The sequence below is a fragment of the Bubalus bubalis genome, chromosome 14 (genome assembly GCF_019923935.1).
Source record: "Bubalus bubalis isolate 160015118507 breed Murrah chromosome 14, NDDB_SH_1, whole genome shotgun sequence".
NCBI classification, from domain to species: Eukaryota; Metazoa; Chordata; class Mammalia; order Artiodactyla; family Bovidae; genus Bubalus; species Bubalus bubalis.
This window is the reverse complement of record NC_059170.1, coordinates 43409814-43422601: the sequence shown is the minus strand read 5'-3', so window position 1 is coordinate 43422601 and position 12788 is coordinate 43409814. Positions and strand designations below refer to the sequence as shown.

The following is a 12788-nucleotide window of genomic DNA, read 5'->3' as shown; positions in this document are numbered from 1 at the left end:
ACCATACAGCCTGCTAGGCTCCTCTGTCCATGCGATTTCCCAGGAAAGGAAAGTGGGAGAGGGTAGCCATTCCCTTCTCCAGGGGATTTTCCTTACCCAGGGATCGAATCTGGATCCCTGCAAGGCTGGCGGATTCTTTACCCGCTGCGCCCTTAGGGATGCCAACACTCAGCAAATTCTGGGAAGAAGGGAGGGAAGGAGTGTATGCACCTAGTCAAATTAAAGCAGTTTGATGCCTACCCCCGCAAAATAGACCCATCACGGGATTACTCTAGCCCAGCCTCCATCCTCTCTACCCGTGGAGGGGCGAGGATCAGGGGTCATCTTCAGACCTGGCCTGTGGAGAAGGGCCCCGCCCGAAGGAGGGCCAGGGTCTCTCCCACAAGAACTCCGAACGGTTAGAGGAGAGGAAAGCCCCAGTCTCCCGGCAGGGGTGGCGTGGGGGTGGTACAGTGAGGCCCTGGACACCAAGTTACAGGCCCCCCTCTCCACCACCCGTATGCAGACTCGGCCCGCCCTCTTCCGGGGCGCCCCGCCCCTCTTGGCCGTTTGTCCCGCCTCTGCACGGCGTCCCGCCCCCGAGGCCGTCTGCCCCGCCCCTCCACGGAGCCGAGCCCCGCCCCCTGCGCGGCGTCGGGGCGCCGTGTCGGCTCGCGGTGCATGTTGGGGCTGTCGCCTAGGACAACCTGGACCTCAACCGTCCCATGACGGAGCCGAGTGGCCGCGGCTGTGGGACGCGCGGGGCTTCCGCGCTTCCGAGCCCCGACTACTACGAGCATGTGGCCCACCTCCAGCAAGGGCTGCGGAACAGGTACGGCCTAGCTGGGGTGGGGGCGGGGAGTCGGCCGGCCCGAGGGTCCACGGGAGCCCCGCCCCCGACCACGGTTCCCCTGGGCCTGAGTCCAGACCAGCCCTGTCCCCCAAACTCCCGGAGGACGGAGTTTACCGGAGACACTGCCCTCCACCCCTCCGTGGGAGGTCCCCAGCGGGAATGTCCCTGGATGCGCCCAGGAGTGAAAGCCGGAGTCTCCTGCCTGTCACTCTCAATCAAAGCGTGTGAGTTTCTCTGGTCCCCTTCCACACTCCCCCTCCCCGGCCCTTCAGGTTGTCATCACGCCCTGACAGCTGCGCTCCCTCGGTGATGACAGGCCCAGGAACGCAGGCGGGAGAGTATGTGTGTGTGCGTGTGTTTGTCAAACATGCGCCCTGTTTAAATGCACAAGACTTTTACAGGGCCAGATTTCCAGCGGGAGAAGTCCCAACTTTAAGATGGTTCCTGATACGTTGATTAAGACATGAAAAGATGAGAATCACTGAAAACCGTTTGATCACTGTAAAGAGAGAAAATTACAAAGCAATTTACTACAAATATCTACATAAAAGATTGGTTGTTGAAGCTATTATTTAGCTGCTAAGTTAATTGGAGTTGGAAATCTCATTAGTCGACAAGAAAGGAAATAGAATTTTGGATCTCTTGATAAATAGCACTTTTAATGAGTGTTTAAAAGTTACAGAGTCATTTTACTGAAGAGGGGTGCTGCACGCGGTGATGATTCTGAAATGACAATAGTTACATGTAAGGTAAAGGCAGAAGTTACTGGTTTTGAAAAGGAATTGTATTCATCCTATGCTAAATTTAATTCCTGTCAGACTATTTATAGAGCATCTGCAGCAGACTTCCTTAATCTTCCTCACCTTTAATTTATTATTATTTATTTTGTTTAACTCTTAATCTTTCTACGTCTTGTTTTCTTTCTGACATACCACTGCGCACCCACCCACCCACTCACCTCTCCTCCAACTTAAAAAAAATTCAGTTCTTGTAGTGCCTTCCCTGTGCCAAGTATGTATCAACCAATTCCTGACTTATGTGCATTCTTCAAGACTTGTAGGTAATGCATCTAGTGACTCGTATCCTGCCTACACTGAGAATTCCAAGAGGACAGGAGCCATATAGAGCTGGACCTTCGGCTCATGTTAGAGTACCTGAAATGGCAGAGGGACTGGATACATGTTTATTGAATGAGTAGAAGTGTCAGCCAGCTAGTGTCCCCCAGCTGGTGTCCAAAGTCAACCAGCTGGTGTCCAGGAGTTGGGAATGTGGTATGTAGAACTGAGTAGCCACTCATTTACCACTAAATAGTGACCATTTTCTGGTCAATCAGGAAAACTGGCATCATGATATTTCAAAAATGGTATTAAATGCACACACCTGATAATTAAGGGACAAAACATTGCTCTGTGCATCATACACTTAAAGGGCTTGTTGACTCTATTCTGTTAAAAGAGTGGCTTCCTTACCACAGGCCTTGAGTTATTTGTATCTCTTAACCCATGTTCTAATTTTATTTTTATTTTAATTTTTTGGTCTTACCATGTGGCATGTGGGATCTTAGTTCCTGGACCAGGGATCAAACCCACAACCCCTGCATTAGAAGTGCAGAGTCTTAACCATTGGACCACCAGGGAAGTCCCCCTTAACCCAGGTTCTAATTTTAAAATGTTACTAGTTTGAATCATAGCATTAAAAAAAACAAAAACTAAGTTAATTGTGAGTTATCATTTTTGTTTCCTGTGCTCAGAACACCTGGCCGTTTATAGTCCTTATGGTATGATAACTGTGTAATGATTATTACTCACTTTATGTTTAATACTTAATGGTTGCACTGTTAAGCAAGGTGAGGCTGTTGAAATTATATAAGGAATCTGAGTCATGCTTTATAGCCTATTCATGGTTCTGCCTTGGGAGGTTTTTTTTCATTTTTGAGTCAGTATAAATCTGTTACTGTGTGTATTCATTTTTCATTTTAAAAAGTCCCTAACTAACTCTAATGCATAGGTAATAAACACAGAGGCAAATAACTTTGGATGCAGAGAAAACTGCAAGAGAAATGTAGAAACCAAGCTTCTAGTTCATGAACAGTTATGTGACCTTGAGCTGGTCATTCAGCTTCTCTGACATGTTCATCACCAGAGATAGGGGCTTTGAGGTAAAGTAAGGCCAGAGATTTTTTTTTTGTCTAGTAGAGCAGTGAGATTCTCTTTTGTCTAACAGAAGCAAAAGATATTAAGAAGAGGTGGCAAGAATACACAGAAGAACTATACAAAAAAGATCTTCACAAAGATAACCACAATGGTGTGATCACCAACCTAGAGCCAGACATCCTGGAATGCGAAGTTAAGTGGGCCTTAGGAAGTATCACTATGAGCAAAGCGAGTAGAGGTGATGGAATTCCAGTTGAGCTATTTCAAATCCTAAAAGATGATGCTGTAGAAGTGCTGCACTCAATATGCCAGCAAATTTGGAAAACTCAGCAGCTGACACAGGACTGGAAAAGGTTGGTTTTCATTCTAGTCCCAAAGAAAGGCAATACCAAAGAATGCTCAAACTACCGCACAATTGCACTCATCTCACACGCTAGTAAAGTAATGCTCAAAATTCTGCAAGCCAGGTTTCAACAGTACGTGAACCGTGAACTTCCAGATGTTCAAGCTGGATTTAGAAAAGGCAGAGGAACCAGAGATCAAATTGCCAACATCCGTCAGATCATTGAAAAAGCGAGTTCCAGAAAAACATCTGCTTTATTGACCATGCCAAAGCCTTTGACTGTGTGGACCACAACAAACTGTGGAAAATTCTTCAAGAGATGGGAATACCAAACCACCTGACCTGCCTCCTGAGAAATCTGTATGCACGTCAGGAAGCAACAGTTAGAACTGGATATGGAACAACAGACTGGTCCCAAACTGGTAAAGGAGTACATCAAGGCTATATATTGTCACCCTGCTTATTTAACTTATATGCAGAGTACATCATGAGAGACACTGGGCTGGAAGAAGCACAAGCTGGAATCAAGATTGCTGGTAGAAATATCAATAACTCACATATGCAGATGACACCACCCTTATGGCAGAAAGTGAAGAAGAGCTAAAGAGCCTCTTGATGAAAGTGAAAGAGGAGAATGAAAAAGTTGGCTTAAAGCTCAACATTCAGAAAACTAAGATCATGGCATCTGGTCCCATCACTTCATGGCAAATAGAAGGGGAAACAGTGGAAACAGTGTCAGACTTTATTTTTTGGGGCTCCAAAATCACTGCAGATGGTGACTGCAGCCATGAAATTAAAAGATGCTTGCTCCTTGGAAGAAAAGTTACGACCAATCTAGACAGTATATTAAAAAGCGGAGACATTACTTTGCCAACAAAGGTGTGTCTAGTGAAAGCTATGGTTTTTCCAGTAGTCATGTATGGATGTGAGAGTTGGTCCATAAGGAAAGCTGAGCGCCGAAGAATTGATGCTTTTGAACTGTGGTGTTGGAGAAGACTCTTGAGAGTCCCTTGGACTGCAAGGAGATCCAACCAGTCAATCCTAAAGAAGATCAGTCCTGAATAATCATTGGAAGGACTGATGCTGAAGCTGAAACCCCAATACTTTGGCCACCTGATGCGAAGAACTGACTCATTTGAAAAGACCTGATGCTGGGAAAGATTGAAGGTGGGAGGAGAAGGGGACGACAGAGGATGAGATGTTTGAATGGCATCACTGACTCAGTGGACTTGAGTTTGAGTAAACTCTGGGAGTTGGCGATGGACAGGGAGGCCTGGCATGTTGCAGTCCATGGGATCACAAAGAGTGAGACACGACTGAGCAGCTGAACTGAACTGAGAGCAGTGAGCCTTAAAGTAAAAGGAAGTTGAAAGCTGTTAGTTTTGCAAAGCAATGAGCAATGAATATTATTGTCTATATCCTATTTCAGTGTTTGGATGTACCTGTTTGTTTGATCAATCCCAGTGACCGTAAGGACCTTTGTGTCCTAAAACTGGAGCTGTTTTGATATCTGCAACCGCAGGTAGTCACAGCTGGTTTGTCAGTCTGGAAATGTCCTGGGAATGAAAGAGAAAAACAACTTGTCTTTTCTCAGTTCTCTTAAGAGGTGGGCCATCGCAGTGTTTAGTTCAGGTCAGTCGCTTAGTCGTGTCCAACTCTTTGCGACTCCGTGGGCTGTAGCACGCCAGGCCTCCCTGTCCATCACATACTCCTGGCAGTCCACTTCGTAAATGGTATATTTTTAACCCACATTGTCTTAGCTGTTGTCACATACAGATGTAATTTTATATTCTGAATTTTTTCCTTTTTGTATAAGGTGTTTTCTCCTCATTGTGATGAACACCAGTCACTGAATCTAAAAGAGCCTGATGCAGTGATTTGTTACAATGTATCTAGTGCCACAAGCATGGTAGCAACATGAATGTGGAATCAACTCTTAAAATCATATAAAAACATCCCTTTGAAAGGCTATTAACCAACCCCAGTTTTTTCAGTGTCGGTATTGATTCCAAGTGAGATACCATAATAGTCCAGAAATTGATGCTGAGATATTTGTTGAGTAAAGCTGAAGATGGTATTGAGACAAAAACAGAATAACAAGTGGCTTATAAGGAGAAAACTAAAGCTCGTGGCTGGTGCTTTGAGGACCACCCAGGTGTGTAAAACTTCAAAAGGTCAGGTCTAGGATGAGGTGATGGAAACTGGGACCTGTGAATATACATCCCAGGGCTGGGTATTTAAAGATTTTGAAATAGAGATTTAAGGTGCAGAAATTGCAAGATGATCCTCCCAATAAGCCTTTCTCTGGCTTTTTTGTTGGGGTAAATATCTTAAGGCTTAGATTGAGAAGAACAGATAGGAAAGCCAATGTCAGAGTGCTGCCGTGTGGATGTGTTTAGAAGAATGAGCCTGTGAGGAAGAGTTAATGAGATCAGCATCATTTTGTCTGGAATTAGAAGGCCAAGAGGTGTTTGACTGTGATTTTTCAGTTTTTGAAGTGTTAGAGTAGAGAAGTGTGACCAGTGGATGTCTGTGTGTAGTGAAGATAGAGTAGGAACGAGGAAGTTTTACATTCTTTATTGAAAAGAACTGGTTGTTTGAGAGCTGATAGATTTCCATAAAGACTGTGGTCCTTCCATGTGAGGTCATAGGTGAATTTTTAAAATTATTTTAAAACAAGGCCAAGCTTACAGAAAAGTTGCAGGTAAATAGGACAAAGACCTCTAATATTCCCTTCACCCAGATCTCTCAACTCTTAACTTTTTATTTCATTTTCTTTCCCCCTTTCTATTTGTCTGCCTGTCTAAAAGCACGAGACTTGTCCAAACCATTTGAAAAGTGCAGGTATGTGATGCCCCTGACATGATTACCATATAACCCTTCTTGTCAGGAAACTAACATCCATATACCAATCCACAAACTCCAATCAAATTTCAGCAGCTGTCTTAACACCTTTTTTTTCCTGGTCCAGAATTCCACCTGTGAACCTGTGTTAACGTGTCTCTCCAGCCTCTCCCAGTCTGGACACATTCCCCTGTCTTGACCTGTCTTTCGTGTTCCTCACAGTTTCATAGGCTATACCTCTCATCCCAGAGGATAACCCTCCAGCTGGGTCCGTCTCATGGTTCCTTGCAAACGGACAATGATCATGCTTTCCTGGCAGGAGCACCATAGGCCTGAAGCAGAACATCAGGGACAAAAGTCATAGCCATGTTTAAGGACCTTCTGCCCTCGTCATTTAGTGTTAAACAAGCCACTCCTTGTTATCATACTGATTGTGAAATTTTAGACGGGGAATAAAAATCTCTAACATGGAAGGCGTTATGCCATATTTACTTCAAGTTCACTCTTAGAAATGAGAAAGTAAAGATCTGTTTGAAGCTACTAGTTTAAAATTGGTGATTCTACAGTTTTTTTTCTTTTTTAAACATAGGCACTTCCCAGCTAAGGAATGGGTTGTGTTCCACAAGCAGAGATTAGGTGTTTGGGTTTTGGACACCATTTTCCCTTTAAAAGAATTTTGGCTAAATAGTGGTTTTCATTCTAGATTACGTTGAGCAGAGAAATTTACTTATAATAAAGCTAACAGTATAACCTTTGGGGGTTTTAAGGGAAAAAAATGACTGAAGGAAAATAGAAACTAACAATCAAGGGCTCCCAAGTGACCATGCCTCAGCCCTTTCCCACAGGAAGCCACTGAACCCTTCCTTTGCCAGAATCCTTGTCTTTGATTCACAGTCTTTTTTTTTTTTTAAGACATTATACGATTTCTTTTTCACCCTTAGTTAATGTTAGCTTAAATTAGCAGCATGGCTTCAGTTGAAGCTGTTACTCTGGTGGTCATGGAGCAGAGTCTGCGGCTGAAACTCCCCAGGGCTCTTTTTGAGGCTGGAATGGCTTCCTGTCCAGTGGTTTTCCTCTCCAGCCCCTGGGTTTTGGCCACTGCCACCGTTTCTGCCGCCCAGTTTCCCCTGCTTCTCACCAGACCAGGTGTGCAGGTGGGCATGCCCGCTCTGTCCTCCAGCTTCCTGCCAGCACTCATCAGAAAGCTCAGAAGCCTGCGTGGCGTAGCTCCTGGGAATGGCTGTCAGTGATCGATCATGATGGTGTTTCCAGGTTATACAGGGAAACGCCCCCAGATCACAGTCATGGTGTCAGGGACCTGGTCTCCCCTAAACGTGAGTGAGGCCAGGTCTGCTTCTTAGAGACCCCTTCCTGACTCAGCCATGAGGTCCTGCCCAGGATCATCTGGTGGAAAACAGAATGAGCCCCCAACCTGCAGTCCAGGATGGTTTTAGGGTAGCCTCATGTCTAGACCTGGCGGAATCCTCAGAGATGGATCTTAGCTCTCAGAGATGCTGGCCATGTTGTATTTTACATGTTTATCTTGTGTATTGTCTGTCCTTACCTCTTGAATGTCACTGGTTTAGGGTAGGAGCCTTAGTTGGCTCATTCACCAAATCAATCTCCAGAACTAGAGCAGAGCCTGGCTCATGAAGGCACTCAAGAAATAACACTTGGGGAGTGAATGAACCTGCTTTCTAGGCTTTGCTCACTGCATTTCCACATTTATTTCAAAAAGCTTGTTCTTTTTGCTTCATACTGGTGTCCTTTCTGCTTTTTGACTTCCCTAGTGACTGCTAAGTTCTTGTGTCTTGAGTTTCACATGCAGCTGGCATTTTCTGCTTCTTAAACCAGAGAGGGTTTCCCTAGTAGCGCAGCTGGTCAGGAAGATCCCCTGGAGAGGGGATAGGCTCCAGTATTCTTGGGCTTCCTTGGTGGCTCAAACAATAAAGAATCCGCCTGCAATGCGGAATACCTGGGTTCAACCCCTGCGTTGGGAGAATCCCCTGGAGAAGGGAGCGGCTATCTATTGGAATATTCTTGCCTGGAGAATTCCATAGACAGAGGCACCTGGGAGGCTATAGTCCATGGGGTTGCAAAGAGTCAGACATGACTGAATGACTTTCACTTTCTTTTCACTTCAGACCAGAGAAGCATTTTCAAAAAGGAGATCATGTTCTAAATTTGACTGCCTGTTACTGACCAGTGTAATTTATTCATGAAATGTTTCTTTATTATAGCGAAAAGAAGAGATTGGACCTGGAAAGGAAACTTTATGAATATCATCAGTCTGATGTATGCAGGTAAGATAGGACAGCAGAAAATTTTAAGACCAGTTTGCCTGGCTCAGATGGTAGAGAATCTGCCTGCAATACAGGAGACCTGGGTTTGATCCCTGGATCGGGAAGATACCATGGAGAAAGAAATGGCAACCCACTTCAGGATTCTTGACTTGAAGGAAAATCCTGTGGACAGAGGAGCCTGGCAGACTACAGTCCATGGGGTTGCAAAGAGTCGGACATGACTTAGCGACTAAACAACAATCAAAATTTAACCCTAATATATGTTACAAATACCATAGTTGTAGTCCTGTTATTATTTCTTATTTTTGATGTGTAAATGTTTCAAGTAAACACTGCAATTTCATATAATCACTATCAAGTATAAGAATAAATTTGATTAAAATAGATTTTTAAAATTACTATATTTTCATTATTTGGTATCTGTGTAATTTCAGGAATCTATTTTGCTTAAATATCTTAAAAATAAGACACATTATAGTCTTATCTTTTGGGTCACAATTTAAACATAGTGAATCTGTGAGTGATTAAGGCATAATTATTATAGCTGACCTTTCAACAAAATATTAGGCAGGGTTATGTGGTATCTCATTTTGGAGTTTCCAAACATTTCTTTATTTTGGGGTGCTCCAAAATCACTGCAGATGGTGACTGCAGCCATGAAATTAAAAGATGCTTGCTCCTTGGAAGAAAAGCTATGACCAACCTAGACAGTATATTAAAAAGCAGAAACACTACTTTGCTAACAAAGGTCCATCTAGTCAAAACAATGGTTTTTCCAGTAGTCATAGGTATGGATGTAAGAGTTGGACTGTTAAGAAAGTTGAATGCTGAAGAATTGATGCTTTTGAATTGTGTTGGAGAAGACTCTTGAGAGTCCCTTGGACTGCATGGAGATCGAACCAGTCCATCGTAAAGGAAATCAGCCCTGAATATTTACTGGAAGGACTGATTCTGAAGCTGAGACTCCAATACTTTGGCCACTTGATGCAAAGAACTGACTCATTGGAAAAGACCCTGATGCTGAGAAGGATCAAAGGCAGGAGGAGAAGGGGACAACAGAGGATGAGATGGTTGGGTGGATTTGATGAACATGAGTTTGAGTAGGCTCTGGGAGTTGGTGATGGATGGGGAGGCCTGGTGTGCTGCAGTCCACGGGGTCTCAAAGAGTCGGACACAACTGAGTAACTGAACTGAACTGAAACGTTTCTTCACAATTTGAGCAGAGTTACAATCCATATGCTATTATAAAATATTTTCATAATACAGTGCATTATTGCAGTTTCTAACAAAAATTTAAAATATCTAAATGAGACCTTTTGGAGCACTTTAAATTTCTAAATTTTTTAAAATGTTTATGGGTTATAGTGTATAGTTTGATTCTGTTTCTATATGAGCAGGTAGGAGAAGGCAATGGCAACCCACTCCAGTACTCTTGCCTGGAAAATCCCATGGATAGAGGAGCCTGGTGGGCTGCAGTCATGGGGTTGCGAAGAGTCGGACACGACTGAGAGACTTCACTTTCCCTTTTCACTTTCATGCATTGGAGAAGGAAATGGCAACCCACTCCAGTGTTCTTGCCTGGAGAACCCCAGGGATGGCGGAGCCTGGTGGGCTGCTGTCTATGGGGTCGCACAGAGTTGGACACAACTGAAGCAACTCAGCAGCAGCAGCAGCAGCATGAACAGGTAGTTTTGAAGCTGTCACATAAAAGCATGCTAATGGGCTGTTCACCTGCACAGGGCCACATAGACCCTGCTCTTGACACCACACTTAATTTTGAGAAAGAAATCCATGTAAATATGTGTGAATGCTGTAATGTGGTCTTGTGTCCATTTCTCAGGAGAGTTATGCCTAGAGGTGATACCTCAGTGATGTTGCATTAATTTCCTCTCTAAAGATGCATATACATTCTGTCCTTTGGGCTGCAGCATTTGGGTAAAATATCTTAAAATACACTGTCTCATTAACAGTTTTGTTAAAGCAAATCCTTAGATTTGTCCAAGTCTAACTCCATTGTTTAAAAATCTGCTTTTACTCCTCTAGAGCTAAGCTGAAGTATATAAAACTAAAGAAGTACCTGAAGGAAATATGTGAATCAGAAAAGAATGCTCGTATTCGAAACCAAGAATATTTAAAGCAGTTTGAGCGGATCCAAGCTAACATTACTGCAAGTTTAGAGAAGCTGCAAGAACTGAAGGTGGTGTTTTGTACTGTTTTTTGTTTATGTTTTTGTTTTCTTGTCCTTTTTTGCTAAGATTGGGAATGGCGAGAATAGGTTTCAAATCTGTGACAGTCACTAACGTTAGGTTGTTTATCCAGAAGATTAACTGTCAGTTTTTTCCAGGAATTAATTACCATATGGCCACATTTTGATCAGACAGGTTGAAATTGCATGTTCTCAGATTTCTGCTTTAGTTGAGTTACTGGAATGTCTGTGCTTTGTTATACTATACAAGTGGTTAACTTAAACAGGCATGGCCACTAGCCATACCTGGCCCCTCACCCAGTACCTGGTATCTCTTGGCATCATCAGGATATCTTGCAGAGACTGGCTCCTTCTTCAGAGGGTTCTTTTTCTCTGGCGTGGGCCCCTCTGTTCTGGGCAGGCCAGGTGTCAGGAGGAAACTGAGGGGGAGAACTGGTCCAAGGAGTTGGTCCTCATGCCCATCAACTCTGAGAGTCAGAATAGCTTACCCTTCCCTGCCATCTCTCACCCTGGCTCCCCACTCCCTTAGGCTGCTTGACAAACTGTGCCAAACGTGGAGGGCGAGGCCTCATTTCTCACTGAGCCTATGCTGCTCAGGGCTTTTGCCTGACTTAACCCACCTGCTCACTGGTTACAGGAGAAGTTGGCTTCAGCATTCCTTTTTTTCCCTCTTGAACTTTCCCCCTGGTACTGCTGCTAAGTCACTTCAGTCGTGTCCGACTCTGTGCGACCCCATAGATGGCAGCCCACCAGGCTCCCCCGTCCCTGGGATTCTCCAGGCAAGAACACTGGAGTGGGTTGCCATTTCTTTCTCCAATGCATGAAAGTGAAAAGTGAAAGTGAAGTCGCTCAGTCGTGTCCGATGCTTAGCGACCCCATGGACTGCAGCCTACCAGGCTCCTCCGTCCATGGGATTTTCCAGGCAAGAGTACTGGAGTGGGGCGCCATTGCCTTCTCCGGAACTTTCCCCCTAGCCTTGTATTATAGAAGTTTTAAATATACATGAAAAGAATTATTATAATAAACATTCGTGCTATGGTCTGAACGTTTGTGTAACCCTGCCCAAATTCATACATTGAAATCCTAACCCCACAAAAGTGTATTATTAGTGGGTGGGGCCTTTGAGAGGTGCTTAAGTCACAAGGGTGGGGCTCTCATGAATGGGATTAGTGCTTCATAACAGAGGCTCCAGGGCACTCCTGGCCCCTTCCACTGAGGACACAGTGAGAAGATGGTAGCTCTGAACCAGGATGGGGGCTCTCTCCAGAAGGCCACCTTGATCTTGGCTTCCAGCCTCCACAACTCATCAACAATTCCAATTATTTATGAGCTGCCCAACCAGTACTGTTTTATTATAGCACCCTAAATGGACTGACATCTTGTGATCTATCCAGATATAAATATTTATAACAGTTATAAATATTTTGCTATATTTGCTTGGCCTGTGTCTGTGTTTGTGTATTTATTCCTGAGCCATTGAAAGTAAGCTGCAGAAACCATGACATTTCTCCCCTAAATACTTAAGTGTGGATTCTCTAAAAACAAGGACAGTCTCCTCCATAATCATACCATTATCATATCTAATGAGATTACTAATGATTCCATAATATTTAATATTCAGTTGATATTTTAGTTTCTGCAGTTCTCTTCAAAAGTCTGTTTTTCCAAACCAAGAGCCAACCAGGGTTCACATGTTATATTTTTTATTGTGTTCTTTTTTAATCTGTTAATCTGATTTGGTCTCCTACCCCTCTTCCTTTTTTTTTTCCCCAAATGATACTGACTTTTTGAAGAAGGCAGGCCAGTTGTTTGTAGGATGACTTACATTCTGAATTTGACTTGTTATTTCTTTGTGGTGTCATTTAACTTGTGTAGTGTTCCCTGTATTTCTTGTGAACTAGTAATTCAGCCTACACTAGCACCTCCCAGTAGAGTTTTGTGGAGATGGGAACCTTCTCCCTATAGATGCTGTCTGATATAGTTGCCGCTAGCCATACGCAGTTGTTGAGCACTTAAAATGTAGCTTGGGACACTGAGGACTGAGTTTTGGTGTTAGTTAAATTTAAATAGTCATGCCTGAAGTTATATACACCCTGATGTATCCCGT

The 12788-nt window shown here is 43.8% G+C and overlaps 1 protein-coding gene across 6 annotated transcripts in view; it reads left to right on the top strand.

Annotated features, from left to right (window-relative positions):
- Positions 1-607: 607 nt before the first annotated feature.
- KIZ (kizuna centrosomal protein) overlaps positions 608-12788 on the top strand; it is a 91868-nt gene continuing 79687 nt past the window's right edge. For 2 of the 6 annotated variants that reach the window (XM_044927981.2, XM_044927980.2), the window contains exons 1-3: positions 608-811; positions 8413-8475; positions 10519-10672. In XM_044927981.2, the coding sequence (XP_044783916.2) occupies positions 705-811; positions 8413-8475; positions 10519-10672 (324 nt within the window). In that variant the 5' untranslated portion in view covers positions 608-704. The other 4 variants (XM_006062817.4, XM_045162701.1, XM_044927983.2 and 1 more) reach the window with 4 other exon arrangements.